Source organism: Aulonocara sp. 'chitande type north' Nkhata Bay, linkage group LG14 (genome assembly GCF_057382095.1).
Source record: "Aulonocara sp. 'chitande type north' Nkhata Bay isolate Kocher_YH1m ecotype deep benthic linkage group LG14, A_spYH_male_GT1.1, whole genome shotgun sequence".
Lineage (NCBI taxonomy): Eukaryota > Metazoa > Chordata > Actinopteri > Cichliformes > Cichlidae > Aulonocara > Aulonocara sp. 'chitande type north' Nkhata Bay.
The window spans coordinates 8225760-8241609 of record NC_141357.1 but is presented as its reverse complement, the minus strand read 5'-3'; the positions used below and the strand labels follow the sequence as shown (position 1 = coordinate 8241609).

The following is a 15850-nucleotide window of genomic DNA, read 5'->3' as shown; positions in this document are numbered from 1 at the left end:
AGCTGATAGGAAGGAAACAGCAACTCAAAGAAGCACTTGTTACAACTAAAGTCATCAATAGGAAACTGAGGCTACAAATCACATAGAGCCTGGTGTGATGAGTCTTGATTTTTGTTGCAGCACTTGGTTGTAGGGTCAGAGTTTGCCTCCCTTGTGTCAGTGATTCAGGCTGCTGGTGGATAGTTTCTTGCTGACCATGTCACCCTATTATTACCACAGTGTACACATCTTCTGACGACTGCTTCCAGCCCTGTGATCCACCGTCCACCACAAGTCCAGATCATCTCAAACTGGTTTCTTGACAGTTTCCTTACAGTCACCACATCTCAAACCCAAAAAGCACCTTTGGGCCAATCAACATTGACTGTGTGACGTTGTTTCATTACCTCAATACAAACCAACATCTCTGAGGAATGTTTCCAGCACCTTATTTCATCTCTGCCAAGAATTCGTACACTTCTGAAGGCAATAGGGAGGCCAACCCAACAGTAATATGGTGTACCTAATAAAGTGACCAGTGACTGTACATAATTTTATCTAACCCTGTTGTTGACAGTGTTGTTTACCCGTTAAGTTTTAGGTATTCACTCATCTTTCCATTTATATACATTTTGCAGTATAATATCTTATGTAGCCACCTACAGAAGATAGTGCCTCTTTATTACACCTAAATATTGCCAATATAGTTTCATGTTTTTGCTAATCCTAGGAAGAATACTAATTTGACAGATCCTGACAACACACTATGTTATTGTGATGCATTTTAGAGGCGTGAGCAGGCGAAAGATTTCAATATTTGCTTTAAGGGGAGGAAATAAGATTTTTTAACAAAAATTGTATTTCAGAGTAGTTAAGAAAGATGCTCTGACAGCAGAATACATTTGCACTCCTTCCGGTTTATTGACACTTTGTTTTACAAAAACAGTTATGAGAGAATGCATAGTGAGTCGCACTCACAGCCGACTCATCAAGGACAACATGGAGCAACACAACAAAGAGCGTCAGGAAAAGGCAAAAAATTTCAAGTGATTAACTTAAAAAACAAACAAAAAAAACCAAAACTCAACAACAACACTGTTTGCAGGTCTCCCGCCCACACAATACAACTGAATGACACACATGGGAGTCTGATCTGGGCAAGCGCACGCAAAAGAAATAAAACAAAAACAAAAACCCACACACACACTCACTGGTACATAATGCAAATGTGTGGGGGTTGAGGAATAACAAGGGAAGATTGGTTCATCTGACAAATAACATGAAGAGATGCTTAGAAATGCACATGTACAGGGTCACATCACCCGAAGTTTAAAAAATAAAATAAAATGTTATTAGCACTTTTACGCTCCAGATTTTTAGGAGTCAGGGGGAAAGATGAGGAAAGATTTTCTCTTATTTGAGTGAAATGACCCTTTAATCGGGTTAGGTACAATCAGCTCACACTATCTGTCCAGCCTTCAAAATCCACGTGAGTGAAGCCAGCACCATGATACGCAACTGTCCGATCGCTACTAGCAGCAACAGATCACTCGTGGATTTGCACGACATCAAGAGTGTGTGCTGATGGTACTGTATGCCACACGCACGCACACACTCTGCACTTTAACACAGAGAGTCTAAAGAAGAGTCTAGAGCATCCTTTGTGCGTGCTGTAAAACCAAGAGCTGAGCGGTGAAGTGTTTGGATAAAGACATCTGAAGGGCGAGCCCGTGGTCATAAAGCGAGATGTGCGTTGTTAGCGTAATGGGCTGAATCACCGTTTAACATACCCACTCTACAATGGGAGGATCACAACAGGAGGAAAGTTAACGGGATAAATACAATCACAGCAAAAACAACAAACAAAAACAAAAAAACACTGTATTGTTTGTAATGTTTAAACAAAGATGCCACAAAAAAAAAAAAAAAACCCTCAAAGGTTTCCAAAGAAGACATAAAACACACTGACCCTCTGGTCACACTCACCCAAAAAAAGATTTTTCTAACTGGTTGAAAACGACTGAAAAAAAACAAAACAACAACAACATTATAGGGAATCAAGAAAAACAAACTTCTTTTTTGTTTTTAAACTGCAGTTAATTAATGTGTGTTTTATGACACAGAATATTCCTGGCCAACCTCCTCCACGTGCTGGCTAAGCTGTACAACAAGTGTTCCAGTGTAAACTCAAGAGGATTGTCCTCGCCTGGAAAACTAGCCTGGATTTTCCAGCTAAGGGAATAAAAATTAGAGTACAATGAGATGAGCACTATGGAGAAAGAAAAGCCGCTATAAACAATAACGTTTTCTGAGAGAAAGGTAACAACTACCAAGTGCTCCAGTAAAGAAAACACACTACACGTCTGCATCTCAACTAAATTGGCCCGACAAATACAATCACGTTAGGTAGTTATTTCATATATTTATCTGCATCTATGCCACAGTCTGTTAAGCTTAGTTACCTCTACTGTTTTTTACTTCACACCATGAACCACAGCAGCATTTAGAGCGGTGGATTATACTGTTGTTTAGTTTGGTGAGATTACAGAATTGAATCATTTGGATGATAACAGAGTCAGTGTGAGGGACGCTGAAAACCAGCAGGTGACTGCATTTACCTTCATGATATGTAAAAACGGTGACTGAGGGCACCTGAAATCAAACAACACCAGTGTATGACTTGACGTTTTGTTGTTCTAGATCAGCCAGAGATGCATCTCCAGCTGCTCAACGGTCTTCACACAAGGCACGTCTTCTTCCATCCACCTCCCTCCACCCCTCTGTGAGCCACAAACCCCCGATTCGTCCTCGCTCTCAGGACCTCTGTGATGCACATCGAGATGAGCTATCGACTTCGGGGCCTTTGTATTCTGGATTTCTGCTGGTTCTCTGAGGGATATGTGGAGGACTATGCACTAGAGCTAAACTGTTTTTAAAAGAAAGTGATCATGAGGATTGGATCTAAGCTTTTTACTTAAGATGGTTCTATGCTCACTTGGTATTACAGAGCTTCATTATTAGTACGGTAATGTTAAGAGATAGAATATACTGGAAGTTAGCTTCTTTCTTCATAAGGAAGAAAGTTTACGTCAGAATGGAGAAAAGGATGGAATAAAAGTGAAAATAGGGGATCTACTTCTTTGCCACTGCTAAACCTCGATGCCCAAACCAACGCAAAGATCTTTCTCACACTCCTTCGTCTATACAACAAAACTCCAGACTTTTTTATGAACGACCGCTCGTGTTGTCTTGTGTCACCAAGACAGCAGTTGAGGTGCTGTCTCTGGAAGCAGGCTGTTAGCTGTGCTAGCTGGTGTGCAGGTGCTCTGGGTCTCCTTTCTCCAAATAGAGGAGGGAGGGGGGTGGGGAGGCTTTAACCGTTCAGGAGGTAGACTACCAGCTCGTAGGTGCACATCATGATGCCCGTGTTGGGTATCTGGCGTACCAGGTGGGTGGTGAGACCGCGGTACAGGGCGCGGAAGCCCTCCTCTTTGGGCACTGTCGTTAGCGTCTGGAAGAAAGAGCGGTACTTGTTGCCTTCTTCGCGTAGTCGCGTGCGAATCACTTCTGCAAATTTGAACAAGAGAGAGGGTGGGTAAGAGAACATAATGGGGGGTGATCAGACATCCAGATGAGAACAGCTAGTAACAGCCTCTCACCATGAGGGTAAGCAATAGATGTGGCACAAGTCTTGGAGGTGGCAGCAGCAAGCATCATCCCCACAAAGTCTGAAGCATCTTTTGTCAAATCCTCCTCCTCGTCCATATTCTGTGGTGCCTTGGCCTCCAGGAGGCGCCGTTTAATGTTTTCATAGATCACAAAGTGGATCACAGTCTCTGAGATGCCGGCGTAGGATGCCGACATCCCTCTGTAGAAGCCCCGAAAGCCGTCTGTCTGATACACCTGACGCACGCACTCGAAAGCGCTCATCCTTCGCTCGCCTCGATTCCTGAAAACACAAGAAAAATGGAGGGATTACAAGCTGTGTAGCATACTGCTTCCTCTCACTGTGGATTTGGAGAAAAAACTGCTCTTCTTCAGAGACTTTAAGGAGGGATGAAGAGATATTGTACAGAAGTTGCATTTACAGAGCACAGTATGTAAAATAATTAACAATTCCAGCAGCCACTCAGCCTCTTATTAGTTACACCTATGATATCAAGCTCAGAATCCTGGATGACTTTCAGAAAACCTGACCTCTGACCTTGATATTGAGGTCGAGATCACTGAGATTCAACCTCAGAGATCCTCAGTAGACACACCTGTGGTATCAATTTGAAAATGCTAGAGTGACTCGTTCTCAAGTCACAAACTTGGGTGTTCACGCCGCCCAGCCATCTGTCCAGCGAGGTGATGACAATGCCACATCAGCTTTTCATGGCTCAGGGGTAACCCCCCCCCCAAAAAAAAATACAAACAGAACCCCCCCCCCCCAAACCCCTAAACGAAAGAAAACTGCACACAGTTACTAAGAATATAAAACATAAAACAGGGAGCTGAGCCACCTGACTTCCACACAAATGAAATTTAACCTTTGTCCGGGTAACATTACTCAACAAAACAAACAAAGCCACCCGTTTACAGAACAAAGCAAGGCTCCTGCAAAGATGGACTCCTCGATTACACTGCAGAAAATACAAAAGCACAGGATTTGTCTCCAGTTCACTGTTTAAATTTACACTGAAAACACATTCGAGTGTGTAAAGTGAAAACTGTTCTATGATCACCGAAGCGCATGCCAATTAACCTTTAGTCAGTTTGGCAACGTTTTGCATAGCAAGCCTCGTGGGAAGGGCACGAAAACACTTAAAGCTAAATGCAGAGCATTGAGTGTGATCTCTTTAAATTCAACCAATATCTAAACAGACAGCTCCTTGTTCTTAGTGTTTCAGAGTCAGATTTACAAGTACTTCTGAAACCTACTGTACATGTAAAATAAAGGAAAGTCAAAGCCTGAAGCTTTATGGTTATGAAAGACAGACCACACCCAGCCAGGCGAGCTGCACAAGGTCCAAACAAAAGCAGCGCTCGTTCAGTAGAACTGGTTTAAACTATGAAGGAGGATTCAGAAATAAAGATAGCAACATGTTCTTCAATGACAGCGAATATCTGTGTGGTGACGCATATCAGAGCAACAGACAAAAAAGAAAAAGAAAGCTACATGAACTGTTCACCTTGCATCCAGCTGTAGACGTGTCTTTATGAGCCATACTGGATTGGTTGCGGTGATGGCTGTAAAACCTAAAGAGGGTAAAAAAAACACAACAAGGTTACTCTTCTACAAAATTAAGAAATATGATAAGCTAATTCTCAAGATGCTAACAGTAAAGTAAGAATAAACAGGTTCTTTTAGTAAAAAAAAATAAATTAAATTAAATTAAAAAAATATCAAAGCCACAAAAGCAGGTAGCCCCAAGTAGAGGGGAAACTGCATGTTATAAGATTTGTATGTCATGCTAACAGCTGTAAGAAAGAGAGAAAAACTCCATCTTATCCAATGAGCTAGGTGAGAGTTAGAGAAAGAAGAACCAGACATAAGAAGAAGCACAGATCTGTGGCGAGTACTCACGCAGACCCAAGTAACTCCTCACAGATGCAGCTAGAGACCCCTGGTGGTGCGGGGGTCTCATGCCCTTGCGAGAGGAGAGCTACGGTAGAGTAAAAGCCTAAAACAGACACAGGGCTTGTGTGTTTGCGAAAAGACCCGGCATGCAACCATTCAAGATCCCATTCCCACCATCACCCCGCAGGATTTAACATAATGCACAACGTCATGTGAAATCTCACTCACTCACACTCACACACACACACACACAAAGACAGCAGAATGGATATGACGGGAGAGAACAGCTGTTCATTGATTGAAATAAACTTACATAAAAATAACAGTTTAATGCAAGAGTACTGCAAAACTACAATGCTGCATGGATACCTGCAGTTCTGAGGGATTAAGGGATAATAGGGACGGTTATGCTCATTTTCAGCTCTACTAGAAAAGCTCTGCATTATCTTTTTATTTTTACTGAGCCTTTCTGCAGCTCCTCAACCATCATATCCAAGTGTGTCAAGCAGAGAATCATCTGCTAACAATTTATTTCAAACCCTAAAACTGAAAACACTCTGCACTGTCTATTATACTTTACGCTCCTATATAGAGCCTCTTAATGTCATCTTTCACCTGCGATTCGGATTTTTACTAGGTTATGCAATCTATATTCCATACATCTTAATATTACTTAATATTTGTATTTAAATGTTAGTGGTAGGGAAGGGAAAAAAAGAATACAGCATAGTATCGCAATCTTTTGCATGGTGATATTATATCGATACATGGAGACCAGATATTGATATTTTATTAAATAAATTAAAATACTGTGGGAATAGTATAAACGAGGAATCATTGAATGCACAACCATCCTGAGGCTGAAAGACTAGCATCTACGCTTACTCTTCCTGCTATCAACAGCAGAAAACTGCTCTAGCCTCTGCTATGTGTGTCACGTAAAGATGAGATGACTGTTAACACCTCGTCACCTGTCACTTCAGCTCAGGCAGCTCTGTTGGTTGCTGCTGGAGGGAAATGTAGTGACGCTGACCTTGACTGGTTTGCTGAAAGGTCTAAGTCATGGTGTGCTACAAGTGGTGTTACTGTGAACTTTGGATTCACCCAGAAACTCAGTGAAGCAGTCTGACTGACCCATATCATACAGGTTTATTATTCCCAAAACAATCAGCCACTTGAGAGCAGATAACCCACCCCTGACATGCAAGGCATCAGAGAATTGTGGAGTGGTATTTAAATCTGACCTCATAACACATTTATTTTAATCAGCATTGCAAAGGGAGCCATACACACACACAGCAACTAGTAAAGAAACACAAGTGATGCCTGTAGGATTTTCCTACAACCCCTATTCCATAGAAGTTGGGACGCAGTAAAATCGAAATAAAACTGAATGCAATGCATTTGAAAATCTCAGAAATATGCACTGATTTCCATGACAGAATCATTCCTGTTTTTACTGAAGTTCTGTCTGTACATCCAGAATGTGCACAGGGATTTCTTTTAGAGCTCTTTTAGTGATTTTATATACTGTAGATGATGAGATATTTAATGTCTGATTAACAGTATGATGAAATTTATAGACACCGTTTCCTGGAAACTGGTGAAAGGCTGTCCCTCTAAAATGCTCTTCATCATCATGCTCCAATCATGTTACTGACCTGTTGCCAGGTAACCTATTTAGTTGCAAAATGTTCCTCCAAATGTTTCTTTTTAGTCCAATTGACTTTTATAGCCTTCTGCTGTCTTCACCCAACTTTCTGGGGCATGTTGCTGCCATCAAATTCAACATGAGCTAATATGTTTGATAAAAAGTAAAATGTCTAGATTTGAACATTTCATGACTTTTTTTTATGTTTTACTGGGAACAGTATTTGGGTTGATGAGATTTACAACTCATTGTATTCTGTTGTCATTTACATTGTACACACGTCACAACTTGTATGGAACTGGATTTTAATCAAATTTGATACAATATTAGTTTTACCACTTTAACTTTCATGTAACATGACTATTTGTGGAAGCTCACCAACACTGAAGAGTCAAGATCAATATGCTCACAACATTAGAAACAACTGCTATTTTAGTTTCTAAAAAGCAGGACACGATGATGCATGTCTGTCTGATGCCTTGGGGACTAGTTGCATAAAACACCTCTAGTTTTCTCCTTCTTCTTCTTTTGACATAGCCATTTACTGCAATGAAAAAGACTTTATAGATTTAAAACTCTATAGTTTTTAAGGAAACGATATGGATGTGCATTTCATATTTGCAGTCTGACCTTTATTGCACCACCAAATTAGTTTAAGAATGAAGAGATTATATTTGTGCTGGATAAAGAAAAAAAGAAAGCACAAAAAACAAAAGCTAATTTAAATACAAAACAAAAAACAAACAAAAAACACACACGTGCCAAAACCTGCAGTTCCCACATTGGCCACTTGAGGCTGGTTCCAAAAGTGAGTCATTCTTCACAGACTCCAGTGTTCAAATGTACAAATAAACTGACTTATGGTTCTGGAAATGTGACATCAACATGTGCAACATGTGCAACATGTGCCAATCAGTGCATGACACTGATTGGCCAGTCAATGGCGTAACTCGATGACTCATGAGAGCCACTCTCTTACAAAAATCAGAAACGCCATTTTTGAAATCCAGCAACGAGGGAAACGGCTACACAAAAACAACACGGTGGTCCCGGAGTCTGAAAAAGCCATACACTGAGCAGCAGGTAAGGCATCACTATCCCCTGCTGTCATGTTGTTTGTTGGATAGAAATGACGCCGTGGACTTTCGGGCGCGTTGCTATAACGACCCTATGCATATTAAGTGGTACTCAATTATCATGAAAAAAATGACTGAAACCGAGTACAGTAAAGTTGAGTTGAGTAGAGTAGGTACTAGTAGTCTTTTGTACCACCACTGTGGGGATTCTGTAAGTTTAAGGCAAGGAAGTTAAAATCTTAAATCCATAGAAGAAGACTGTAAGAAAAAGACTTGAGAGTGTTTTATGCAACTAATTTAACTTTGACTTTAAAAAAGACTTTTTTGCAGACATGTAGTTACCTGCTATTCCAGCCGACACCATGTGCACCTGTGTGGAGTCAGGTTCCAACACTCCGTTCAGTTTCTCTTTGGCAGTGGAGTAAGCACCAAAGTAGATTGCTCTATTAGTAGAAAAGGAGGACAAAAAAAGGGGGTCAGCATGTGTTAAACTGGAATGAGGCAAAACAAGTTATATATGCCATGTTTTTGTATTTCAGTGCACAACTAATTAGTCTGAGCCACTGCCTCCAGTAGCAATACAGCTCATCAATTACACTGCATTAACAAGTGTACAACTGCCCTCGTGTCTGGTTCAGTTTAATGGGGTTTAAAAATTCATTAGGTGTAAAGCCAAGAGCAGAACTAATATTCTCAGCAAATCAGCCTAGTTGGACAAATAAGGCTTTCAGCAAAAAAAGCATGCCTTCATTTATTTGCAGTAATTATCTTTAGTTGTTTTCACTAATTAAAATGGTCATAATGATCATGTTCACACTTGTGTCTAAATAGGAGCGCTGCTTTTGCTTTTATTCCAGTAATGGCACTACGCTGTGCGCCATCTGGTTCATTTGTACACCGGTTTGTCAGATGTGCTTAGTCAGACTTTTAATGATGTTTGGAGTTCATCCGTCACATTGTAGTGCGAATCTTTGCTTGCTTTTCATTAAATCTCCATCTGTACTCAGGAGTCCTCTTTTCCTTCCTTTCCTCTACCTAACCATTTGTTCATATAACACTAACAAAACACTTAGTGTATGCTTAGCACTGGCACCTGCTTCCGCAGCACTAGCTGCTGCCCACTGCCATTAGTCACCACTTTGCTTCTCTCATTACCAGTCAGAGCGGTTAATGAAATGAAACTATTATGGCAGTTGGTTAGAAGTTTTCCCCAGGCTTAGACTATGTGAACACGTCGCCATGAAGTCAGTGGTGCACAAACTGCTGAGAATGCCATGACAATGAATGGCTCCTTAATGAGTGTGGATCCCTGATTCTTCTTCGTCACCAAGTAACCTCAGCAAACGTTGTAGTAGTTACAGAGCACAACTGTTTTTCACAGGCTATGGAGCTGTAGACTTTTTACCAGATACTTAAATCAACATTTCTCTAAAGCACACAGTATTTTTAGTGCTCTTGATTCTTCAAGGTTGTCAAAAACTATATGAGCTTATGATATCAAACTATGTAACAATATAGACAAAAATATCTACAACAGCAGCAAGGAGTGCAGAAGATGATTATTACATTCGCCTGCACTCCTGTAGCTTACTGTGTGCACATGGATCAATCTACAATCAGAACATGGCTGTACAAATTTGACCTGCATAGAAATGATGCCAAGAAAGGCCTTTGGTGTCAAAAAGGAACAGAGGCCAATTACTTGGCCACAGTAACAATAAATTTTTTTGGAGTAGATCAATGACACCTGTTCAAAAGAATTACCTCACACCAACTAAAACAAGGTGGTGGAAATTTTCTTGTCTAACAGTCATTAATTCACCCGCGAATACGGAATCTTAATAACCAGTAAACATTTGGACACATGTTCCAAAATTGGAAGCTGAACATAGCGGGATAATCATCATCTAGGAATGACTCAGAAAGATGAAATGGAGGATTATGGATGGTCAAAATAATAATGCAGGAAGACAGTGAGAAAAAAGATAAGAATAAAACCATCAGAGCAAACCATTTTATCTGTTCAGCTTGACTCCACAATGTTTTGAAACTGATAACAAATAATGATGATAGAATTAACTATAACTATTAAACTAGTACTTGGCTAACAGTCTCTTTCTGCCCCTCATTTGCCGGCTGTGGTTCAGGTGGTAGAACTGGTCGTCTACCATCCCGAGTTGACCCAACTGCATCAGAGTGTGAGTGTTTGTGATGTTAGCTAAAAGTGCTTGGATATAGATAAAAGCACGGTTTGATGTTCCAGGATCAATATGGCAACTGACCAGTCATACTGTTGGGATGTCATAGCTTTGCAATGAACAAGAAATGGCTCTATAATATAATAAATATATTATATGCCAATATAATAAATTATATTATCAAGTTAAGTTTGCTGTTAGCTAACTTCTAATGCAAACTGAATGCTCAGACAACGTGATTTAGTTGTAATACTGATCGTGGTCCTATGTTATGATGACGCATTAACAAAACCAACACGGGTATATCAGGTCGTGCTTTTGTACGTAATGCTAACAGTAAGAAAAACACAACGTATCACATAACTTACCTGGAAGGTGCCACACCCACCAAATTTGGCCCCAAGCCTCTGAAGAGAGATCGAGGTCCCTCTTTCTGCAATATCAATCTGAACACACACACACACACACACACACACACACACACACACACACACACACACACACACACACACACACACACACACACACACGTGGATTAGAAGCAACGTATTGCACAAAACTCCAAGGTTTATCTGACAGAAAGTCTTTTCCTAAAGATGATGCCAGTCAGACAATCCCAGAGTGCCAGCCCTATTTATAGTCATTACAGTTTTGTTATGCCCCCCTCACCACATCACCAACCCAGACCCTCTGTGTGGAACCTTAACCTAGTTTCAAAGCCCTAAAACAAGCAGGCAATCTAAGAATAGCAAAAACTGTCACTCCAACACTTGGATTGTCGTGTGTAATGAACACCGCAAGGTCTAGGGGGACACACAATAAAACACAATGTCTCAGTTTGTTCCCAAGGATTAGGAGCACTCCACCACTTTAAAGAGTGGCAGCACCCAATGTGCTATGCTGCAGGTTGTTTTCACCCAAATCAACATGAGATTTACAAGTAGTAATAATTAAACTAGAGCCAGAAATTGTGATATGATTTTGCTCATTTCTCAGTCTTTGGCAACAGCTTCCAAAAGCTGAAGAGTTTCAGTCTCCAGTCATGAATCAGGTCTAAATACTGGTGTGCAGTTTCAGCTTTAGTTAGCAGGGGTAGCCAGGTGTTTTCACACAGGCCTGCTGACTGCACCCCTTCATCTACAGCCTGCAACATGTCAACAATGTCTGTACTCAGCAGCAGCTGGAGAACATATAAAACATGAATAAGTTAGGAATACACTACATCCTGCAGAGCAAAGCTGCAGCTGGCAACTCCCATATGACTAAACTGGAAAGGTGGCACTCTGCCATCGAACACACTTTTTTCAGAGTAGCATTCGCTCCTCTTCTAAAGTTGCCATGCTGCTTTTGGGTTGCCACAATGGGTTTGGTTTTTACATCGGATGCTAATGAAACCCTACATTTGGGATTTGTGTCTCATTCTGGGACTGAACCAGGGATCATTAACGTGTTAGTCCAATGTGTAAACCACTACACCCTCTGCCTAAATCTGTATGGTATTGCTGTGACTGTCATAACAGATACTGTGACTGATGATTAGTTTCACAAATAAAATCACAGATAAATAAATGGTAACAGTTGGATTTGCTGTGAAATGTCCTCTTTGACTAAAGCAACTAGTGTGTTCTCCTGTGTGTACCTCTCCCAAAGGCTGCTATTGAGGAGTTGTATTTCAGGGAGAGAGTGGTTTTGCCAGGGGGGCACTGGCCAGATTAAACCACCTCTCGGGGAGAGTACAGACAACTGAATACACATGTGAACAGCTCCACTCATTTTAGCTCAAATAACTGTAAGCTGCTAATTCAAAGCAATGCTAACATTATGTACAATGTCAAAATATGCTCTGTGTGTATGTGTGTGACATGTTAAAAGATACCCACTTGAGACAGTGCAGGGGGCCCGGTGGAGACACACGGGCCACGCTGGCCCCATTGACAGTGCTGAGCTGAACCTCAGACACATAGAGGGTGATGGAGGATGACTGGAGACGGGTCTTCACTACTTCCAGTGGACAAGTCAATATGGCTCCTACGGTGCCCCCACATCTGGTGCAAAAACAGAGAAGGCTGATGTGAGCCAGCAAAGCACAACAGATAAAATCGGCACAAACAGTTCCTGTATTCTTTACCAAAAGATCCGCAAAGCGTTGCCTAAACGAATCACCCAGTGTGGTGAGTGGAATTCTAAAGATCCCAGGCATGTAGACAAGAAAAAGCACAGTGTTGGGATAGAAAGCCAGCCAGGAATGCTTTGTGTTTCTTGGGAAGTAACAGCATGCTCCCATTTAGCACCACACCATATTAAAATTCCTAGATATGTGGATTTTAATAAACTAGGAAACAAATAAAAATACTTCTGTTTTTAGCAGGCTTCAAAGTCAGGTGCAGCCAGCCCCACTTTGTATTCATCATGTCATACATCAGGACAAAGATGTATCATTAGTTTCTCTGAAGCATAAGTAATCGTATATGTTTGGAATACTATAAATTCTTCCTAATCAGCTGCCTCTCCAGCGAGCTTTTCAGTTATACCCCTTGTTCTCCTCTGCAGAATCAATTACATTGCTGTAGTGCCATGTGAACCAGTTCTCCCCTAGCTGCCAGTTCTGATTGGAATGACTCGCAAGCTTATTGGATCTCAAGATCACAGTAGGATCAGCACTGAAGACTGACCTGGTTAGCCTGCCAGAAAGGAAGCTGAGAAGGGAAACTGCCAAGAGTAGCCAGTTTGCAGCAACTAAACATTTAGAATTACAACAAGGGGATTTTGTCAGGCAGATTCAAATATAAAAATAAATCTCTATACTTTCTGATATTAATGGCCACTTGAGTGGCCATTAATATCAGAAAGCTAAGTGCAGAAAACATTGGAACCTTGGTTTAGATCATCATGGTTAGAAGAGGATTCTTAGAACAGTGTAAATGTAGTAATAAAGCTTGGTTATTTCAACCAATGGCAGCTAATTATGTTTCACAGAAACTAAAGGCTACCTCATTTTATGTGTACAAAGCTAACGCTGCAGTCTTAGATCATGGGGATGTACAAGTTAAATGTATCACTTTTAGTATAATTGTAATGAAACTGAATGTGAAAAGAAAACTAATATATCATTGATGCTCTAAATGATCTTAATGCCTACACCATGTTCATTGCAATATTCGGGGCTCCCATGCATTGCTAATTTTGAATTTTTAAGACAGACTTTTTTTAAGCATGAGGTACAATAGATATGGTGGCTAACATATCTTGTAAACATACTGTTATTATTTATTTTTTTACAGTTTTTACAAATATTCAAACAGCAGGTACAACGTACAGTCAGGTACGAAAAGTAAAACAAACTGCATCGACAAAGCACAAGAATATTATCTACATGAACTCGATAAATAAACTGAGCCTAACAGGACTGTATTGGTCAGGTCCTGTTAGGTTTAGTTTAGGCTAGGCAATAGCAAAAGAATTGTAAACAGCAGTTATCTACACTTAAAGTTAATTTTCAACTGATACCAAAACAGAGAGTGTGTGTGTCTGTGTGTTAGAGAGAGAGAGACACACACACACACACACACAGATAAACAGGGAAAGCAAGTCCCCAAAACACAGTTTTTAGCAGAGGTGAAGTAATCAAGAGTCAGATAATTACTGTATATAAAGGGAAAGCAGGACATCAGAGACATCATACGACTACAGCTTAATATGCAAAAACTGACTCCTTTAACAAGATAACACCCACTCAACATGTTCAGGCCTACAAAAGCAGAACTCTTATCAGTGCTTTTCTTAAATATGGTTTAGTATGCCAGTGCAATAAACTGCTGCATGTTGTTAAAGAGAAGCAAAGAGCTCATTTAAGCTGATAAATGATCCCTTTGCCCATTTCTAGTGCTGAAACACTAGTATTGTGTTTCACTGTGTACCAGGTCAGTCTTTCAGACGGAAGATGAACGTTTCTGCAAAATTCACGGATCTGCAAAAATACAGGATTGCTGATTCACACCCTTTCGTAACAGTCCCAGGCTGTGATTCAATCATAGTTGAACGTGCTATATACCGAATATGCTTTGGAAAACGAGTTTGATACAAGCCTATAGTTAAGATACGCTGACATAGTTGAGATGTCACTATTTCGAGTGACCTTTACTGGGAGTCTGCCCACATTTGTTTTGCTGCACACAAGGCGCACAGACGTTTAAAGACGCCGGCTTTCTAAAGCCAAAATTTTCCTGGTCGTAGCTATAAATAATATATGATAATACACAACTCTGACGAAGACTTCCGAGTGTTCGTAAAAAGCCATTTCATTCATACATTGAAATGTCATTGAGAAAACTGCGAGTGCGCATACGTGAGGACAAGATTAGCTGACATCTGACAGTGATGCAAAAAGTTATCTCTGGGTTACCTTTACGCAACTACCCAAAGCCAAAATACACAAAACATCAATACGGATATCGCATAATGGACAGCTACAGCGTCTATAGCGATTGCAATTAACTCACAGTGTGTGGCTAGCTAGCCCCGCTCTGACGACAGGAAGACGAGGAATATACTCACCCTCCAGCAAACAGATGAACTAAGGTATCTCTTTGACTCATTGTGGATCATATTCGGGAAGCGTCCACGGGGCACCACACAGGGGGCAACGGGAACGTAAGTGAAGAGACGGGGGAATGTCGACCCCGTCGTAGCAAGCAAATGTTACTCAGCAGGTCTGTGTTGTGGTGGAGGTCAGCTGCGTGCTAAAAGCGAGGGTATGTAACAGCTAACTTAGCTAGCTCGCGCTAGCTGCCACGGCTAGCGGGAGTGCGTTGGTAATGGCAGACGTCAGAGCGACAGGACAGCGTCTTCTCCTTTCTGAACGGGACACTGCTTCACCGTAAAAGTGTGCGTGTCTTTAATGTTGTCGGGTAATTCCAGTCTTGTGGTAATAAGATCAACTATGGACTACACTCGACCTCCCTCCCGCTGACGTGCTATTGCCTCACTGAGGAGCTCTGCGGGTCACGTCGCAATGTTTATCGTCGAATGGGAAGCCGCAAAACAGAGGAGCCGATTGGCTGAGGGATCCCGCGAGCCCGCCCTGTCACTATTCTTTCACGTGATGTCGTTTGAGGGCAGAGATCGTCACTGGACTCAGAGAAACGAGCTGGGCTGATGTAACGTAGAAGAGACACGAAACGAGGCTGATCTAAAGCTTTTATTTGTATTCGTTCAGGTTACAGTAGGACACCAGGATATAGCACTCATATAAACGAATACAATGGCTGAATACAAGCCACAGCATTTAGTTGGAGAACTACATAATCACGACTCCTAAAAATTATATCATGTAGTTCCAGTTTGGGTTTTGTTTATGCTCAGTGTTTAGTCTCGATATTTAAAA

At 41.1% G+C, this 15850-nt stretch overlaps 1 protein-coding gene across 1 annotated transcript; it reads right to left on the bottom strand.

Annotated features, from left to right (window-relative positions):
• Positions 1 to 876: 876 nt before the first annotated feature.
• On the bottom strand, positions 877 to 15479 carry LOC147314019 (solute carrier family 25 member 36-A-like). Its single transcript, XM_086260799.1, has 7 exons — positions 15022 to 15479; positions 12348 to 12512; positions 10836 to 10913; positions 8612 to 8712; positions 5154 to 5220; positions 3639 to 3928; positions 877 to 3546 (listed from the first exon to the last, which is right to left on the bottom strand). The coding sequence occupies exons 1-7, from the start codon at positions 15060 to 15062 to the stop codon at positions 3353 to 3355; spliced, it is 936 nt and encodes a 311-aa protein (XP_086116925.1). The 5' UTR covers positions 15063 to 15479; the 3' UTR covers positions 877 to 3352.
• Between the last annotated feature and the right edge of the window lie 371 nt (positions 15480 to 15850).